This window comes from Sinohyriopsis cumingii, chromosome 1, assembly GCF_028554795.1.
Source record: "Sinohyriopsis cumingii isolate HCF-2022 chromosome 1, ASM2855479v2, whole genome shotgun sequence".
Taxonomy (NCBI): domain Eukaryota; kingdom Metazoa; phylum Mollusca; class Bivalvia; order Unionida; family Unionidae; genus Sinohyriopsis; species Sinohyriopsis cumingii.
This window is the reverse complement of record NC_142961.1, coordinates 22,212,686-22,233,105: the sequence shown is the minus strand read 5'-3', so window position 1 is coordinate 22,233,105 and position 20,420 is coordinate 22,212,686. Positions and strand designations below refer to the sequence as shown.

Sequence of the window (20,420 nt, the reverse complement as noted above, 5' to 3'; positions counted from 1 at the left end):
GGGAGTACCGTATTCTACAAGTTTTAACAACAATGACCTACAAATACAGAATTGACGGAAATCAATCACAAATATGAGTATATTTCACAGATCAGATATGTGGCAGCCTTACAATTATAGTCTTTAATAGTTAAGATGCATGGCAACTGCAAATAGACTCGACCTGAGATTTATGTATCAAGATATGTTTGACATGTCTTGCAAATCATGGGAAATAAATTATTTGTTGACTTTACAGAGCTTGTTGGTTTTCAGTCCTTTCTGTTATGTAGCTTAAGACCACAGAGCCATAAAAGAAAATCTTTACTGTTCTTGTATCCCTACTAAGATGTAAAAACAAAACTCTTCCTCATCAACTTCCAGCCATATGTGATACTAGTGTGTGTTTCTGGTGGTATTTTAATACACTTGAATATTTAGTACTATGTTGTGAAATCAAATTTGCGATTTTGATACATGAGTAATTAAACAACACTTTATAAACTTTTTAAATATAAATTTTAAAATATATCTTAAAAGATCTCCAAACCAAATTAAAATAGGATATCCAATAAATTGTACAAGATATCTTATAAATCTAATTAGATATCTGATACAATTTTGTCATAATAGTATAATTTAATTATAAATGAAAATTCCAAGACATATTTTAAAAGTTAAGCTGTTGACCCAATATTTCAGGATATTTTGAGGTCAAAATTTGATTCACTCATTTCCAAGACTTTTCCAGGAACATCATCAAATTACATGATTTTTTTCCCAGGCCTGAATGATTCATGTTTAAGGGTGCAAATGACCCCTAAACATATTTGTAGTTTATGTGAGAGTGTATGTGTGTGTACATGAGAGACAGACAGAGAGAGATAGACAATGTTTTCAGTCTTGTAACAAAATCAAAAGTAGAGAAGACCAAATAGGTTTTGTATGTTCATTTTTATTCAGCAGGAAAGCAAAATTCTGGTGACTTCATGAAAAATGTTAACAAATTATCATACAGGCTACCTGAGATACTAAAATAAGGCATCATACTTTGTAGGATCAGACTTCATAGCAGTGATATGTAATTTCATTGTGGTCATGAAAACATAGACAAATAATCAAGCCACTTGAGCATGACAAGACTGATGCAACTAAATGCAAATAATCTAGAGCTATTTTTGATGGGTACATTATAAGGGTTTGCACCATAAGGCCTTCAACTGATGAACTTGTATTGGGAAACCAAAGTTAGGAGAGGACCTCTAATTGATGTGGATATGCAACTCCTTCAAGGTCTCATCAGTATGTGCAACATCTCACGTAAAGGTAAAATTATATAGTTTGACTCACAAGGGTAATATATCAGTCAGCAAATGGAGCAGATGAGACATACAGCTCTTTGAAACCGTTTTCACACAAAACTGCATCGTAATATGTTAAATGTTTCTTGAAATACAATACTGATTACAAGCAACACCCCATGTAAAGATATTCCATTGATTGACAAAGGCAAAGCCTGTGTTCAAAATGATGCAGATGACCCCAAAAATCCCACAAGTGAAAATCTAGATCAAAGAGGCATGGTTCCTATCAAATTGAATCCGAATATACAGAATAGTTCTTAAGCAATAGTGACTGCATTCCAAGTTTCATCATTTGAAGTCAAGAATATGCATGGCAAGGAGCACAACTGTCCAAAATGAAACAGAGACTAAGCCAAGAAAAGACACATGTAAGTATATATAAAATGTTGATTGCATCAAAATATGTTCTTGAGTAATGCAGGTTATAAACAACATCCCAAGTGAAGACATGAAGTAGCACTTGATAGCATCAGGCAATGTCCACATGCCTGTACATACTATATCAGATGGAAATCAATCTACTACAATTCATTAAAAGAGAGTCATCAACATGTAGTTATTTGGTACTGGTAAGAGAATGGAGAAACTATACATAAGAAATGTACAGAACAGACTTTTTTCAGGATATTTCACCTATTTATTTTTACACACCCACATACAACACTCTAACAGAGAGCAAAACTCGGTAAAACCCTGCATTTTATACCTTGGACCCAATTATTTAAAACAAAATCTAAAAGTGGACCATAAATGAATCATTCATCTTCAAAACTACTTAGATGGAGACCCTCTGGAAAGAGGAATCATTAAGTTTTGGAGCACATAGCTGATATAGATTGATAGCTCCTAATACAATAAAGGACCATGCCCTGATTTCACCAATGTGTCTTAATGTATTAAGCCCAGACTTAAAACAATCGATTTGTCAATCTTAAGTCAGACTTAAATTTTTTACCACTGGGCTGAGAGATTCTATACCTAAGTTTAATTCCTAACCAAATTTATGTTGCTGAAATCCAGGCCAGATCAAGTTAATATTTGGTTACAGCATAAATCCTGACGCATATAATGCAATGCTAGTTTAAGTCTACTATTTATGTTTTTACAAGGTTCCTTTCAACTTTGGTAAGATATTTTGGAAGAGCTAATTACTGTAATATGATAATGTTAACATCATAGTTCAAGGTAATCACCAGAGAGAGAATCAATGCAAGCAAAAATGAAAAAAAAAGTACTAGCAGCTAACAACTGCCAGATTGGAGACAGATGTCTTTATGAAATCATCAAAGCAGACAGTGACTTCTTTTGGAAGCCAGAAACTGTTTGCATGTCATGTAGTCAGTGCATATTTTATTCCTGAGGAATACAAATTAATTTATTGTATCTCTGACACATGATGCCGGCTCCTCAATGTAAATATATTGTGACACTGTTTTGTGTTTGAGCTCATCAAGGGGACGGAACTTGCTGTCTTGCAGGAGTTTCCGGGCTTGAGGGCTGCGGGCATCAAGACAATGGATCCCTTTATGATAGGAGATACTGCCTTTTGCCTTGCAAGATGAAGGACATTTCCTCACTGGCTCAATAGAGAAGCAGAGTTTCTGCTCACCACTTATTTCCTGTTCCATAACCTTGTTCTGATAGAGTGGGCTGCACTCATCTGAAACAGAGAGCAATTTTTTAAACATCAGCCATAGGTTTCATTTTCATTTTGGATAATTTCATTGCATCTGTCTCACAAATAACTGAAGCATACAACATCAATTTTGTAAAGACTGAGGGCAATGTAGTCTCAGAACATCAGATGCATACAGTAATAATGTTCTTTATGCATTTTTTGAGTTTGTTCTTAAGAACTTAAAATTTTGTTCAAAATGGCTTGTTTAACATCCATCAATTTGCTAGGCCCAAATTGTTCCTTAGTTGTTGTGAAGGTTTTTACTAGATGAATAAATATATATGTTTGGCATTTAAATGAATAATGCCAAAGATTTTAATGCAGTAGTAATTTACTGAACCAATTTTACCAGAGAATCTACAGAACTCCTCAACTCTGGCCTGTGCCTGTATCTGGAGGGTATTGCATGTGTCATCAGGGATGAGGTAGCTAGCACTGAGAGCTGCATCATGGGAGCAATGTCTCTGCTGGGGGTCGTGTCCCTCATTACTCTTTTGACCATCATTGTTACCACAAATACCACATGTTCGGGATTTAAGCCAGTTGGATACCTGCATGAACATTACAGGTAGTTATAGAAAATACATGATCAAAAAGTAACTTTAATACGCGCTGACAATTCTGATACAATAATGGTTGTAACAGCAAGAATACTTGTTAGTAATATTTTTTTCAGACATGCAATGTTAGAGCAAACATTTCGTTTTAAAAAAGTAACAGTACTTGTGCATTCACAGTAAAGAAATAACTTAAGAAGATATCAGAACTGAAATACATTCTTTTAGGTTTGTTTCTACCCAAAGGTGTACTAACATTATCCAGATATATAATATACAAGATTTTTATCTCAAAACAACTGAATGTGATATAGAAATAAAAATTCCCTTTGTTTTTGGATAATAAAAACTCTTTTGTTTTACAAAATATGCAAAAGATAACACTTACTCTCAGTCCCTATTAATGAAATTATGATTTATGTCACTGCTTTTCTGCCATTAAAAGTGTGTCTTTCTTGAAATGTGAATTGGAAGAATGCAAAAAGGTTTACTCCTTTTTCCTTCCAACAAATGCATACATGTGATAACTCCTAAACATATCATCTGAAGTCCTTTGTACAAAATATCTTAAGTCCTGTCTACAAAATATCTGGAGTCCTTTATACCAAATATCTGGAGTTTCATTGAAAATATGGAATTGTAAAGATTTTCCTAATTTGCTTTTGCATAATATTGAATCATTATGTTCTAATGCTATTTTTTATAAATACACTGATTTCATTTGCAAATACTGTTAAATATATTGCTATATTTATCATAGAGTGACATTTATTTATTTATCTGGTTGGGATGACATGTCCTATGGCATTAATCAAAAGATATTTCCTGCCCATTTCTGATACAATGTAAACTTTGTAAATACATTTTGAGTAGATGTTTCAACCACATTACAAAAAATACTTCTAAGAGATACGTTTGGTACAAGCAGGTTTTATTTTAGGAGATAACTTTCATGTACTAAGAAAAAAGTATGTGTGCTTTTGTCTAACTTCTATACCGTGCTGGTGGCTTAGTGGTTAGAGCATCTGTCTCAGATGCAGGAGGTCGTGAGTTCAAACTCTGTCCGAGTTATACCAAAGACTTATTTAAAAATGTTACATATAGCTGCTTCACTAGGTGCTCAGCATTAAGAGGTTAATATTAGGACTGGTCAGCCTGGTGTCAGGATAATGTGACTGGACGGAAGATCACGCTACATGTCTGCGGCATGATGCCCCAGTGCTAGACATCACTATAAACTGCCACACTGCAGACATTGTAGCGATATGACTAAAACATTGGTAAAACTACATTTTAAAAAGTCCAAATCTAAATTCCATTATTGAATGATTTTGAGTGATGCAGTGATGCACCCAAATTAGCATTATCATGGTGGTGCCCCATGTCATAAGGATATTATCTGTGAATGAAAGGAAAGGAAATAACCTGCGGGAGGTCTGCATGGGTAGATGTTTGATTGTAAGAAATGATGAATAACTTTTGAGGTTTTTTTTTTGAGACATGCTCATTAAGACTCTTAGGACACTGCTTTACCACATGCTCTATTTGGTGAGTCTAACTTTTTTTAATTAAAAAGTGCATGTATGGACATATCCCATGTGCCATTAGGGCAAAGAGATATTTGAAATAATAAATGAATGATGTCATTGTATTAATGGTGAATTAATGAAGACTGTTATAACAATATGCTGCTTTATGTCTATTAGTAATTTCAGAATGATTACCTCGACAATGGTTTGTTGTCCATCCGTGACAACTACAAGGTCCAAGACAGGTACAGAAATAACCATACTGTCCTTGTTCCTCTCCAGGCTCACCTCTTCATCAGCACTTCTAATCATAGAAAAACAAACGTAGAAAATTAAGGAAACAAGAGGTCCAAATACATCTGAAATTGCTCATCTGACTGAGATAAGCTATATAAGTCAGCTTTACATACGTGTACATGTATTTTAAAGTAATCCTTTATTCAACTGAGGCAAACACTTTGTCATTATATTTTGTAACATTATCAAGTTTATGACCTTTTTTTGCAGAACAACCTTATTATATATTTAAATAATATTGTATGAGTATTATTGAAGGTTTTTATTTCAAAAATTTAAACATACTTATGGAGATGAATTAATTACAGTGACTTGAATTTCCTATAACATTGTGGTGCATATACTTGTAAAGGCTAAGTCAATCATCACATTCTCTTATTCCAAGGAAACAAGTTTTCTATCAAACTGGTCAAATTCTGATGATTTTTTAGAAGCAGTTCATTGTCTTTACATTCTTAATAATTTCAACCATGTTGGATGGTGGATCATCATCATTTGCAAAACAAAAACAAAAATAATTAAGTTCAGAACCATATTTGAGAAAATGTTTCAAAATATATAGTTTTAGCTATTGGTGGTTGGTTGGTTGGTTTCTTATACCACATCAACAAATGATGGTTGTATTGTTCCAGGGGAATTGCAGTAAAATTGCCTTGTCCAAGAGCACAACATGGCAGCCAATTTGGGCCAATGCAATGGTAGGATTCTAAGATGCACCATTCTGCTCAGGAGTCTGTCACACTAACCAGTCACCACTACTCCTTATATTTTATTGTGGCAGCTATAATTCAGCTGTGGATTAACATAATTTGTACAAACATGAAAGGACTTTATGGAAAGATGTTAGACAATTATGTTTTCTGTTTGATTTGGTAAAATTCTGATAAATAGCTTTTAAAGAAAAAATCATGTAAAAGTTGTTCTTTATATAAGAATGATAATCATAATGGGTGGCAGGTTGACATTATTTGTGCAAATTATAAGTTTGTGGGGCCTTTTGCACTTTCAGGGGGCCTAGCACGTAACATTATTTTATTATTTATTATTACTAAATATTAAATCACCCAATCAGGAACATTGGCATGAAGTTTCATTAAATTACTGTGTTATATATTTTTAAAAAAGCTCTCTTTAATACAACGTTATTTTGTAAAATTATTACTACATGTGAAAGTGGCAAATGTTAATGGATGAAGCATGATGGACACAGTACCATATTAAGTAAGCTAATAAGAAAGTGGTCCAATATCAAACTACACTGAGTAATTTATTTTTATATTTACTCATTACACTTGACTTGCCGATATGAGAAAAAGAACCATATTTTTGTGCAGTTTTACAATCAGTTCATTTTTCAGACTTTCCAAAATTAAAATTAAACTTCAGTGACAAGCCCAGCTTGCCTGTTAGTTTTTTTTAAAGCAGGGGTGGGCTTATTATTGAGTTTTAATTGGTGAGCGATAATGGCTAAATGGCAAAAACTTTTGTAAAGTAGGAAGTGTCGGATCGGCTTAACATAGAAGTAGGATGCACAATATGCAAAATTCTTCATATGATATCTTTCTAAAATACTGTGAATTCATTATTATTTGTATGGTAACAATTTTTGTGGTATTTATAAATAAGCGAATAATAGTGTACTTATATGTATGCATATGTAGATGATATTATAACAAGTTTTAAAATTTTCAATGAATATTTCAATTTTAGGACTTGGATATTTTTTTTTACTACAGTGGGAGCATACATGCATTACAAATACTATCTAGGTTTCTTTTGTTTTGTCCAAGATTCTGTATGCATTGGGGCTTTCTACATCATGGGATGATGGGAGGGCTAATTAGCATGAAAGTATATCTTCATTCTTACACCAAATTACAACAAAACCTGCTAAACAGACACATCATAAAAGACCAACTTCTCTTTACATTCCTCTTGACACATTTCATAATAACTAGTATCACTTCTTTTGAAATGCTATTAAAATATAAAGATGACATCATCTGTTGTCATTTTATTCATCCTGCTAGATTTTACCTTTCCTTCTATTAAGTACTAGTGACACAGAAAGACATTACCATGTTATCTTGCTTAAAGTTTTGGTAAAACTACAAGCTGCATAGACTCATATCTGCTATTTCATAATACACCTGCACTTCAGAGTATATGCAGTTAGATTATAAAAAACAAAACTTTTGTTCAAATTTTGCTAGTCTTTAAGATGCAGAGCCCTTGCTTCCTTAGTAAATCTCTGATTACCCAGCTCTGCGTGTTTCCCCGTCTTGGAGATAAATTTCCTCTCCATTGACCTCAGCCTTTCCACTCTGAGCAGTTGTCTCTACCTTCATTTGCCTAGTTCTGATTGTAATTTTCTGTCAAAATGAAAATAGCAAAATAACTTTTAATCTTGCAAATCCTATTTTTCTAAAAGCACTGATAACAATAATTAATGAATAAATATTGTTGGTGCAATTAATGGCTTCCTCAACATCATCATCATCATCATCATCATCATCATCATCATCATCATCTTTATTTCATTCTTTAGAAGATTATGTGATATAATACCTTGAGTATAATTGAACAACATGACTAATGAGAAAAACATCATATGGTAAAAACAAAACAAACACAAACACAAGTATACACAAATAATTAAATATATATAAGCAAAATATACAAATCATAGAAAGAAAGAATAATTATTTCAAACTGCAATTGTACATGAATATCCTCCTGCCATGATTCATAATTATATAAGACAAGATAATGTGTTACACATAATGATCATGTTATGAGTTCAATTAAGTGATATGTCCTTCTGTGATTATTATGCTTGACATGCATATTAAGAAGTGAAATAAACTGATTATTGTATGGTGTACTAAGCATAGCATTACCAATGTGGATTTGAAAATGACGTAGAAATTAATTTTTTCAAGCAACTTGTTTCCTTGAAGGGGGCTTTATAATTTTCTTGCTCTTAGCCAATGCTACAACCTGAACTAATGAGAGAGAATTTGAGCAACAAAAACATATAGCTTGTGCATAAAGCTAATCATAAAAAGGTAAATAAACATGTAGTAAGGCTGTCATGACACATTTGATTTTTGCCATAAAATATTGAATTAGGCCTCATGATACTTACATTTTTACAAATTGGTATAATCATTAATTATGATATGAACATGTATAATTTCAGTTTGCCATCAATTAGAAAAGATCTGAATTGTTACATTTTGGAAATTAATTAATTAATTACTTACCAGTGAGGCATAAATATTGTGATTTACGTGTTTATTTTGTGTCCCATATAGTTACTTGCTTCATTGGCTGGATTTCTCTCCCCTTATCAATACAAGTATTTCATAATGCAGTCAACATAAAAAAATCTGCAAGATTATCAATTAACATGAAATTGGCTTTTTTAAATGAAAAAAAAATGAGCAGGAAATGATGCTTGTAAAACATCAGGTCAGTTACACAGTTACTGGAATTTTTGTATTATTCATTGACCTACCCTACTTAGTGGATCCTGAGGGTTGGGCTTGCTGGAGACCACAAAAGAATTGTGATTAGAACAGTCCATAGCCAAGACAGTTTCACAACTTGATGGTTGTTCCCTGGGAATGTTGATGAAGGCACCATCAAAGGTATGAGCAGATTCTGCATTTACCGTGCATCTGGCTGAATGGATATGAGACAAGTAAAACATGATCATCCAGGTGTTAGTGACATTTAAGAAATCATTCCTATTCATGGTGTTAAATCAAACTAACAGATAAATGAAAATCAGCTTTACAACATTATACTGGATCTGGTTAAATTTATGTCAATATCAGGTCAGATAGGTGCATGTGTACTCTAATTAAATTTTTGTTCTCGAATTTCACACTACTATAGCTTAACTAATGTCTATTCAATCCAGATGGTTGAATGTTCTTTACATTAAATATCATCAAAAAACTTACATACAAAAATTATTGATTACTATGGATGTTTTACATGTACTGAACTGGGTCAGGTAAAGAGGAAACCAGGTTTATCATAACAAGTAACAGGTTAGTACTACTTTTTCCTGCACATGCAGCTTTCATTGTGATATCACAGCTCCCAACATTCAGTATGGATCACATCTTTTGGTCAACCTCATCCAAAAATGTACATGTACTTCGACATTGGTTTTGACATATGAATTTCTAAGGGCTTGCAAATAATGACCTTCCAAAGGATTATAGATATGACAATCCAAGTAATGTGAATAATTGCCACTTAAAGGTAGGTGTAATCAAACTCTTGAAATATGACACCCGTTACAGAAATAGTTGGCACAAACTTCACAAGTTCCGGTGATCACTTCTATTTAGGCATTATGGATTGAGGACTACATGCAACATTTACTTACCTTAAAAATTGAAAAGCCTAACACATCCAAAAATGAAGATTTTACAACAGAAGTGCTCCAATTAGCATAGGCAATTTTTGTTTTACAAAAATATGTTAACACATTTTGTGTACAAAGAAGTGAAATTAATTTAAATTACAGTCAAAAGATAGATTATTATGACCTAAGCAAGTCATCAAAATAAGTAATGGGGCCAGGAGTTTGGAGCTATTTTGTTATTCTTAACATATAGATAAGACCTCCAAGATGGTTGGCATAGGATAATATCCAAATTTGGATAGTAAATCACCAAATAGCAGAGGACCTTACTTAGCGGCAATGGTACATCATGACAGCATGACAGTCAGTACTAAATGCCTACATAATCTGCATGACTCATACTATAGAAGATGGTGCCACGTTTTCATATATTAATTTACCGGATCTGCTCCCTGCATTGGTCAGAGCAATAACAACTGCTTCCAGGACACTTGTTGGGTACACAGAAATCAGCCAGCGAGTGACTGCAGGAGGGATGTTCAAACCACGGAAAATATCTGTTTCATACGGAGTCGTCAAATTCATGTCCAACTGTAATTAGAAGCATTTAAATCAATAAAAAAAATTAAAATTACTGCAAAACAATTAATGAAAAGGATGAAATCAGAGGACATGAATAATATTAAAAAATGGCATGTGCTCTATTTGATCGAGATTAAAATTTATTGTAAAAATATTTAATACTGAGAGTGAAATTGTATACAAAATGTTTTGTTAGAAATCAAAGCAACAGATGATAGCAGTCATAGTCCAACCAAAATAGACCATACATTGGACTAGGAATAGATTAAATTTTCTCATTCTAGCACATCATTCCATGTAACAATAATTCTGATTGGTTGGACATCATGACTCTCCCTCTGACATGAAGTCATGAAAAAATAACATATTTTGCTACTTTTCATTAAAATTTAAAATGGGTTTAACGTCCAGTAATGTGTTTCAACATTTTTGAGGAAATTAATAGCATTTTAACTGCTGTAAATCTCTTTTACTGGTTCTGCTGTCACATCCCAGATAAAACTGACTTTATAGGTCTCATAGTAAAGGTCACTAACACCCTCAAATACATGACTATAATCAACCAAAGTTGAAACAACAAATTCATAAAATGTATTTTAATTGATTACAGCCAATTTGGATCATGTAGATTTTTTTAAGGATGCACATTTACATTTGTCCACCTTCCAAATTTTAAAAGATACAGGAAAGTTCATATCCTATAAACCAACAGCAGCCCAAAAACTACCAACATTTATGGAAGGAACTGGTATGTTGCAAGAAATTGTCTCCAATCCTTTGGCTTGCCATATAATGTTTTACTTTACAAAGTAAAAAATATATTTAACTAACTGAAACTATCATTTTGCATTATCTTAACCTTAATTTCCTATCACTGTCATCTGCAAATAATAAGACTTGGTGTGAATATTGATGGGCACTAACGATGAAAAAAGTATGAACATTCAGGGCATTTTATGTACTTGTCTGTTGTTTCTCCTGAATTCGCTGATAATTTCCACGACATTTTCCTTACTGGATGGATCAGGGAAGACAAAGGAAGCATGGGGATACCATTTGGCCTTCAGGTACTCCTGAAATGTCCATGACGCATAGCGAAGAATCTCATCAATGTTCTCCTGGTTCAAGAAGAGAAATTCGTTGATAACATAATTATTGATATAAAAAAAACACATCTGACATGATCTTTTGGTTGTTTGATAAAATTGCTTTTCTCAGAATTTTAACACAATTCCTGGTCAAGTTTTGGTGACTTTCGATCTTTATTGTCTGATCACATATATGTGAAATGTTTTGGCTATTCTCAGCATCTACATGTTTGTTTTTGATGGAAAAGTTATATTTCAAGTTACTTACCCAAACTGTAATGTAAGATATGATTAGAGATAATTAATTTTTGTGTAGTTTCATTAAAATGTCAATTTTATCAAAAGAGGAAAATCCCTGATAAATGTATTAATATTTTGATTTTCTCCTGTGGATTGTTCTATTAAAACAAACACGGTACCTAGGGAAGGCACTTTTAACAAAATGTACATGCCAGGGTATTCTGATTACTCCAAAAATTAATATGAAAATAATAAACAAAGTTTTAAATTGCATACATAGTTGACTACTCCACATTAAAGTGCCTTTCAGGTTCCCAAGCATATTTTACTGGAAAATCACAGATGTATTTATGTTAGTGGTGAAGTAATTTCTCTGGGCTATTAAAAGTCTTGCAATGGGAGGTAGGTGGCTTGCATGAAAAGTGATGATGGTCTCATTATTACACAAACCTTCATTTCAAGAAATGCTGAGAATGTAAGTTTGTTATGAGAGCAAAAATATATGGTTCTAGTATTAGTTATTTAAGGTATATCCTACCTTCTCATAGGTCATGACAATATGTAAATGTCTCAAGGTGTTGAGTTCTTTCCTGATACTCTGGTAGCTGGAGGATGCCTGTTCTTGGCCATCCTGTTTTTCACTTAGGTATTGTCTGACCAGGGGATCTTGTTTCAGGGGTGACCACTGGTCTTCCTCCCACATCAGCTGCTCCAGGCTCTTCCTGCCCCTGATCTAGAGACACAGAAAGGTAGCTAACATATACTTAACAAGTTTTAAATATCAAGCATGCATGTGGTTGACATTACTCTATGTATTTGATCTGAGCCAGTTATCTCAATTCTGTATTTGCTTGAATATAACATGCTGCAGAAAATGTATACCCCAATCTGCAATGGCACATTGCACAGGCATATCAGGTGATATATGATCATTCCAAACATTCTCTGGTCTTCTGTCATAAACTAGAGTTTTCAAAACATGGCATTAATAGGGACTATTTGTAATTGCCCTAATGTCCATTCTTATCATGTCATAATAACCTCACTGATGTCACAATTCAATAATGAAGCATCATAAGCAATAGTTTAATGCCATATAAACTTAATAATTTACTCCATTATTTTTAATTTAAAAGTTCTGGGAATTACATTTTTTTAAAAGTGAAAGTAATTTGAAGATATGGTTGAAACATCGTAAGATTGTATTTTCAACCCCTATATTGCATTAGGTTGATCTTTTCTTGATATCTAACCAGAAATACAGGAAGTGACTGCAGCTTCTTCACGAAATAAAGCAAATTAGAATAGGCTCTGCAATTGTTGTGAATAGATGTCATTCCAGCAGACAGTAAGTTAAATGCCAGATTTAAACAATGTATTGTGAAAGTTCAAATGCAGGTAAAAAGATGGATATATATTACAGTGAATTTTTTGAGGTAAGATTAAGATGAAGGTTGTAGAAGGTACTGCATACAACTTCTTCTAGTGGAACAAATATCTGACAATCATCCCCAAATTTATTTTCTTAACTTCATATATATATATATATATATATATATATATATATATATATATATATATATATATATATATATATATATATATATATATATATATATGTATATTAGATGGTTACAAATATAAAAAATCATGTACATACCTTCATACTAAATTGGCTATTCATCTGTGATTCAGGGCCATATACACACTTCATCAAACAGAACAACTCATCTGGTACTGGTGATCTCAATGAAAATTTTCTTCTCTGTCTCCTTTCATTGGACATGCTTCTTGGTTCAGTATCTTCTTCTACACTGCTAAATGACTGACTTTCATCTGGTTCATCTTGCAGCTCTTCATGCCACGGCTTTCCTCTCCATGCTGTGCCTGTTGATTCAGACAAGAATGGCTCATATGACTGTACACTGCTTTCACTGCTCCTCGGATTTGCACCCTCAATACATGTAGCAACTTTCATCTGCATTGCTGTTACTTCTTGGAAGATCTGATCAGCCATCTTCTTTATTTGTTCAGCAACTTTTGCGTCAGAGCTATCTTTTGCAGTTCGACTGAAAAACTTTTCTGTGGCAGCTCTCTTGACATCTGCAGCAAGCACAGCCTGTCTGGCCAGGATTCTGTAGGCTTTAATTACCTGTCTTTTCCCATTTGATTGAAACTCCTTGTCTTGAACAACCTTTCTGATTTTTGACCATGCTTTCTCTGTAACTGCTGCTGCCTCCTGAACCCTTTGAGTTGTTGGTTCTTCTTCCTGGCCTGGTTGGTATCTGTCTTTGCTGGGTTCCAACTTTTCTACAGCTATAATTTGCAAGACTTCTGCAGCTTGAAGTTCTCTTAGGGTGTCACTATCCTTGGGGCTTGGAAACCAGGTAATGGACATCTGCTCTTCTTCATGACTGACAGACACACCAATACACATTGCAAGCCACTTAGACTGCTGCTTCACTTGTTCCCTTTGGCGAGATAGATCTTTCTGAATAGGATTTGGAGAGTGTTCTGCAACTAGTCTGATAGGATTGTATCCAGAGTAACTTGGTTTTTTAATCTTCTGATAGCTTTCAATTATGTCAGCAATGTCTTGAACAGCCTGTTCTTGTTGAAGGACAACTTCAAATACTTTAAGTCTTAGTATCTTTTCCAGAGCACTTTTCTCCATGGCTTTGTCAATGTCTTCCTTTAATCTCTTACCATACTGAACAATCTGCTCTACATGTGTTGAAATAGCTTCAATGGCTGATGGAGAACTTGACGTTGACAAGCTCTTTGCTATTTGTTCTTTTTGTTGTCTTAGTTTGGAAGCAAGGTCATTCAGCTGACTCTCAATATCTTGGAGAGATCTATATAGACTATGATAGTCAGGGGAAAGATGAGTTTGGATTCTCTCTCTTTCCAAAGTATGTCTGGAAGGAAGTCCCTGCTCATAGCTTCGCCTGATAGCTTTCCATGCTTGCTCTTGCTGTTGAACTGCACTATGGATCTCTTCCTTGACATCCTGAGGTGCCACAGCCCGAATCCTCCTGGCCACTTCTTTCAGGTCAGCAGTCAGTTTTTGTTGCTTCAAGATGGCATAATGTATCATTGCTGGTGCCTCATCAAGCTGATGTTCTGTAGAAGTTACACCAGTCTGAACCTGCCTTGAAAGCGATTGATGTGTCCTTCTGACCATTTCAAGTATGGATCTTACTTTCTGGATTAGAGTCTGTGCCTTTACAAGGTCCTTGGTCTGCTGCTGGACCTTTCTCACTTCTGCACTGATCTTTCTAAGCTGGTAAATGACCATCCTAAGTTCCTGCACTTGAGGACTTGTAGATTGCTCAATGACATGTTCCATGACTGACTCAATGATATGCTCAGAAATCATGTATTGTGCCATCTTCTTTATAAACATCGCCTCCTGTGCATTGATGGCTCCTTCCAGGTCCCAGATGTGATCCACCTTCCCATTACTGTAGAACGATGCATGGATCTTCTTCTGTATTCCTTCTTGGTATGCAGGAACAAACAGGTCTGAGGGCTTGGCTTCCATCTGAGGGAACAGCATCTCAACCTGAGTATCCTTCTGCAATTTAAATTAATGCAATAAATAGTTTTTGAAAAAAAATACAGAAAAGTCATAGTCAAAAGGGTTAAGAAGTCCAGAAAGATCATCAAATAACATGGACAGAATAAAAAGCCACTAGCTGGTAGACATATGTGAACTGTGATACAATGTTCTGTGCAATCATCAAAAGCTGTTAGACCTTTGCATACAAGAAATTGTGACAGAAAGTCAAATTGACATATTAATGTAAAAGATATAACTTGAACATGTATAATTATGACAGGAACATCTGAAATTAACAAGTCAGTAGAGATCTGCTCATATTATTGTCAAACTAGAGTAATGTTGATCTTGCAAAATCAGATTAATTTTTTTTATTTATTCACCCATAGAAAAGGTTTCATATTAAATAGATATCTTTAGGGAAACAACAGAAAGTTTATTATTCATTATAGATCTGTAGGAAAACAACAAAACATACAGATAAACTGTCAAAGAAAGACATATTTTACCCATATATATATCATAAGCTGAACAAGATATGTCAACCCATCATTACTATAATCAGAATATCGGCAGCCTGTCCTGAATGGATAATGTTTTTTTTATAGTAACTTCTGTATGCTTTTATGTTGTATCTTCTATGAATCAATATAAACCAGTGCACAGTCAGTAACAATTAAACAAGTATTGCCTAATGAGAATATTTCATCAAATTTCAGAACTTAAATTACTTCAACAGTCTTGCCAGACAATATATAAACATTTGATTTTTGCACAAGTTGTCTGCATCTTCCTTTTTTCTTCATCTCTGCCACCATTGTTCTATTATTATTAAATGTGCAGTTTTAGGGTTTTATACCCTGCGTTTTTTTCACCATCAGAAAGTATATTATGTGAACCATTCTATTATAGTTGTACTGAAGTTACTTCCCCCATATCTTTGTCCACAAAGAAATGACGTGTTCAAAATTTTATCCTCAAAAATTTTATTTTCTAGAAATTTGTTAATTAATTCAGAATACAGAATTTTCACTTTAAATTCATAAAAAATCTGCAAAATCTGGAATGTCTGGCATATCTGTGAAATATATAAATTATATCAAACTTATATCATGATGCTACACTTGTAAACAATTGAGAGGAGGATGTAACTGTAGGAATTACAACAGAGATAAGAACATACCACCCAGTCTTCAGTTTCATATGAGGGGCAAGGAGTTCTGCGGAATTCCGTGTTGAAAAAATGCATCCGGCTCCCTTGGTCTCTCTGCCATAGTGTCACAACCTGGAACTGGCGTTTAGGGTCAAGTGTGTTCTCAGCCAGTCTCAAAACAAATCCACTTTTTATGCTGGATGGCAGTGGTTTGACTCTGGGGTCAAAGAAATCAATGATTCTCTGAAGAGTCAGCTCCTCTTTCTCAATGTCAATGAATTTGGAGTTGGCAGATGTCTGAGATCTGTAAAAAGATGAAATCTGACATAAAAATAGGTTTTTACTTCTCATGGCATTTTTTCAACCCTCTAAATTTGACTTGTCTGACACAGAAGACAAAGAAGTAATTCTCTCCCAAAAATATTTGGCAATTTCCTCTTTGACCAAATTTCCATTTAACTTAAGTAACTTTCTCAAAACTGAATGCTTAAAGACATAAATAATCATTTATTGTAAAACTGATGTATTTGTTTATTTTGAAATAAATTCATTTGTCATTAATACAATAGTAGTGGGATGATTATTGAATTTATCTGCTCTAGAATCAGCAGGACAAGTTGCCACTACTAAATGTTTGTAAAGTTTGTACATTACGTCCTCAAAAGAAGAGTCAATTCAACACATCAGTCAATACACTTCCCATGACTTGCATTCTCTTATCCTTTCATTCTCAAATAACTACATTAAATCTATTTAATGACTGGGAAATTAACCCAATTTTAAAATATAACAAATGCAGATAACCATAAGTATTGATATAAATATTTAAACTGCCCATATATTTAAAACTGATAGATGGATTTAAATAAAAGTTTGGTATATATTTTCATTTGTATAGACTTTTCAAAATGCAAATAAAAATTCGAGATGGTTTCCCTTCATGGTGCAGATCTTTTCCAATTGTACAAATGGGCCTATTTGCTCACGCATAAAACATGTCAACATGAGTGTAGATCCTGTTTATATGCTTTTATCATAGCAACAAAACATGTCAACATGAGTGTAGATCCTGTTTATATGCTTGTATCATAGCAACAAAACATGTCAACATAAGTGTAGATCCTGTTTATATGCTTGTATCATAGCAACAAAACATGTCAACATGAGTGTAGATCCTGTTTATATGCTTGCATCGTAGCAAAATGTATCATTGAATCTGCAGCAGGATCTGTGCTGTCTGCCCAACATATAAACATGCTTGTTTAAGTTCCATTTGCTATACATACCCAGCATAGATGGGTCTCTTTTGTGTTTCCTCAGACTCAAACAGTGGGGAAATCCAGGACCAGATACCAGATTTACCCTTCATGGTGCAGATCTTTTCCAATTGTACAAATGGGCCTATTTGCTCACGCATAAAACATGTCAACATGAGTGTAGATCCTGTTTATATGCTTTTATCATAGCAACAAAACATGTCAACATGAGTGTAGATCCTGTTTATATGCTTGTATCATAGCAACAAAACATGTCAACATAAGTGTAGATCCTGTTTATATGCTTGTATCATAGCAACAAAACATGTCAACATGAGTGTAGATCCTGTTTATATGCTTGCATCGTAGCAAAATGTATCATTGAATCTGCAGCAGGATCTGTGCTGTCTGCCCAACATATAAACATGCTTGTTTAAGTTCCATTTGCTATACATACCCAGCATAGATGGGTCTCTTTTGTGTTTCCTCAGACTCAAACAGTGGGGAAATCCAGGACCAGATACCAGATTTACTTCTCTGCTGCTTTTCAGTATGTGCCTTGGGTCCCAATGGCAACATAACATGCTGGAACTGGAGTACATAGGCTGGTGCAGGGTCAAACCCAGGGGCATGGACCAGGGTCAAAGTCTGTTTTCCACTGAGGGGGAAAAACACCACTCCTCTCTGATTCCTAGTCAAAACCTGTGTACCTGTTATATTCAGGCTGTGTCCAAACATATAGGTTCCATATTCCTTATTAAACTGAAATGACATTATCAAAATAAGAGGGGGTAACAGTCGGTCCTCATGAAAAAGAATCCAACAATACCTACTCATATAAAAATGTAATTATAAAATATTCTGGGACAAACAGGATCATACTTTTCCCTAATGTAGTAGATATTTGGAAAGTTGGAAATAATTTAATTTTGATTAAATTACTCATTTTTAAGAGAAGTACTACATATAGTCCACCTGTTAATCAAAGACCAACCATAACATTTAAACAGCATGAAAACTACAGGAAAAATCTGAAAGCTTTTAAACTCTAGTTTATAAAATCACCAACCTGAACTCTTCATGGGCATTATGAATTTTTAATTAAATAAAGTTATAATTTGTTTGTCCTCTTTTCACTATTTTAAATGTTTTATAACTGTTTGTTAATCCTGCAGAATGGGTAGCCATTAACATGGAGTACTAAACTTATCATAATACCCATTATCTGAACTGGTGAAATTAGCATTTCAATCTATAAATGTCATGATCAAATGACACTGAGTAGCAATTAATCAAATCATGCTTGCATGCTGTTTACTCAGTTATTATAACTTATATCTGTGTGATCATTCCTCAAAAGATTCTTCTGACAAGTATACTACTGCTGTATCAGGAAATGTTTTAAATAATACCTTTAAAAGTACAGGAAAAAATTATGTAAAGTTTTGCCAGACAAACTTATATAAGAAAGTTTACCAGTATAGTTTTCTGACAGTTCAAAATCAGAAGACAAGTGATTTTTTATGAGAGATCAAGGGTGATCAAACACAATACAATGTGACTCAATTTTTTTTAAATATTCTCTGGATATACCTGATATAAAATTTACATAACCTCTTTTGTGATGGCATGGGTGGGTATTTATCAGTTTCAATCTTTGTTGTCAAGTTTAAAGTCTAACTACTTCATATTTGACAATGTTTTCAACTTTTCAACTACATGCACAAACAATAGAGAAAGCTAACCTGAAGCTTTTGTCCCCATGCTAAGGACTTCATCAGCAGACTAATTTAATCTCTACTAACTGTTAGCATCACTTGATGGAATGTTGATGAAGTCATTAGTGAAAGCTTTCTCTTTTGTTTGTGTATGTAGTTGAAAAGTTAAAAACATTGTCAGATATGAATATTGCTACACAGGCAAGTTTTCACCAAAGTCTCACTGTTTCATATCAAGGTTTGGAGAGTTGACTTGTTTTATGTGATTTTCAATATTTGTATTTATTACAATGATATTTTACAGTGTTTTTGTTAAAAAATTGGTAATAAAAAAAAATGAAAAAGGCTTTAGTGCTGCAAATTATAGCAATAAAACTTTCTATATTTGCTTGCTTGTTATGTTAACCTAGCTTTTCAATGTCACCTAGATATGCATTCACTTAATGTGCTGTTAGGTCAAGGTTTATAACTTTTACTCTTACAAGTTCTATGGAACAATTTAGTCCCTGATTTGCAGTGCATAATGTGACAACAGATCTTGATCAATGCTATTCTCAGCTTGGTGTGTAAAGGGAAAATACACTAGATAACTCACAGGAACAAGGAAAGAACCCTCTACAACAGTGATCTCCATTGTATCAGCTACTTGTGGGTGTCTGCATGACCTTCGTGACACAACTGTGAAGAACGTTAATGGTTTGCTCTCTACTGACATCAAGGTCTGCTTCTGCAGTAACAATTAAAGAAAATGAAGGTAGCACATGGCAAAAATGAATAAACTGATGAAACATTTTCTTTGTCTATTCAAATGTGAAGACATTATTAGGAGAATATACCAATCTGACTACAGAAACTATTAGATCCTAAGGTCGTTCCCTTTTTCATTTATTTCATTTTAGCAATTAAATATTGATGAAATGACCAATATATTTGAATCAATAATGCTAACTCTGCTAGCTTGGCATTACATTTTCTATCTTATCTATTCCTTTTTTCCCAGATTATTGTGAAGGCAAGATTAAATTGTGAAAAC

General features: G+C 33.7%; 1 protein-coding gene across 1 annotated transcript in view; it reads right to left on the bottom strand.

Moving 5' to 3' along the window:
- Positions 1–914: 914 nt before the first annotated feature.
- LOC149806538 (uncharacterized) overlaps positions 915–20,420 on the bottom strand; it is a 55,177-nt gene continuing 35,671 nt past the window's right edge. The window contains exons 20-31 of the mRNA XM_089954245.1: positions 19,983–20,114; positions 18,127–18,431; positions 16,444–16,717; positions 13,359–15,275; positions 12,237–12,431; positions 11,333–11,488; positions 10,229–10,379; positions 8,925–9,091; positions 7,664–7,776; positions 5,303–5,411; positions 3,371–3,572; positions 915–3,003 (exon numbers count right to left, since the gene is read on the bottom strand). Of these exons, the coding sequence (XP_089810371.1) occupies positions 2,714–3,003; positions 3,371–3,572; positions 5,303–5,411; positions 7,664–7,776; positions 8,925–9,091; positions 10,229–10,379; positions 11,333–11,488; positions 12,237–12,431; positions 13,359–15,275; positions 16,444–16,717; positions 18,127–18,431; positions 19,983–20,114 (4,011 nt within the window). The 3' untranslated portion in view covers positions 915–2,713. The remainder of the gene's footprint in view (positions 3,004–3,370; positions 3,573–5,302; positions 5,412–7,663; positions 7,777–8,924; positions 9,092–10,228; positions 10,380–11,332; positions 11,489–12,236; positions 12,432–13,358; positions 15,276–16,443; positions 16,718–18,126; positions 18,432–19,982; positions 20,115–20,420) is intronic.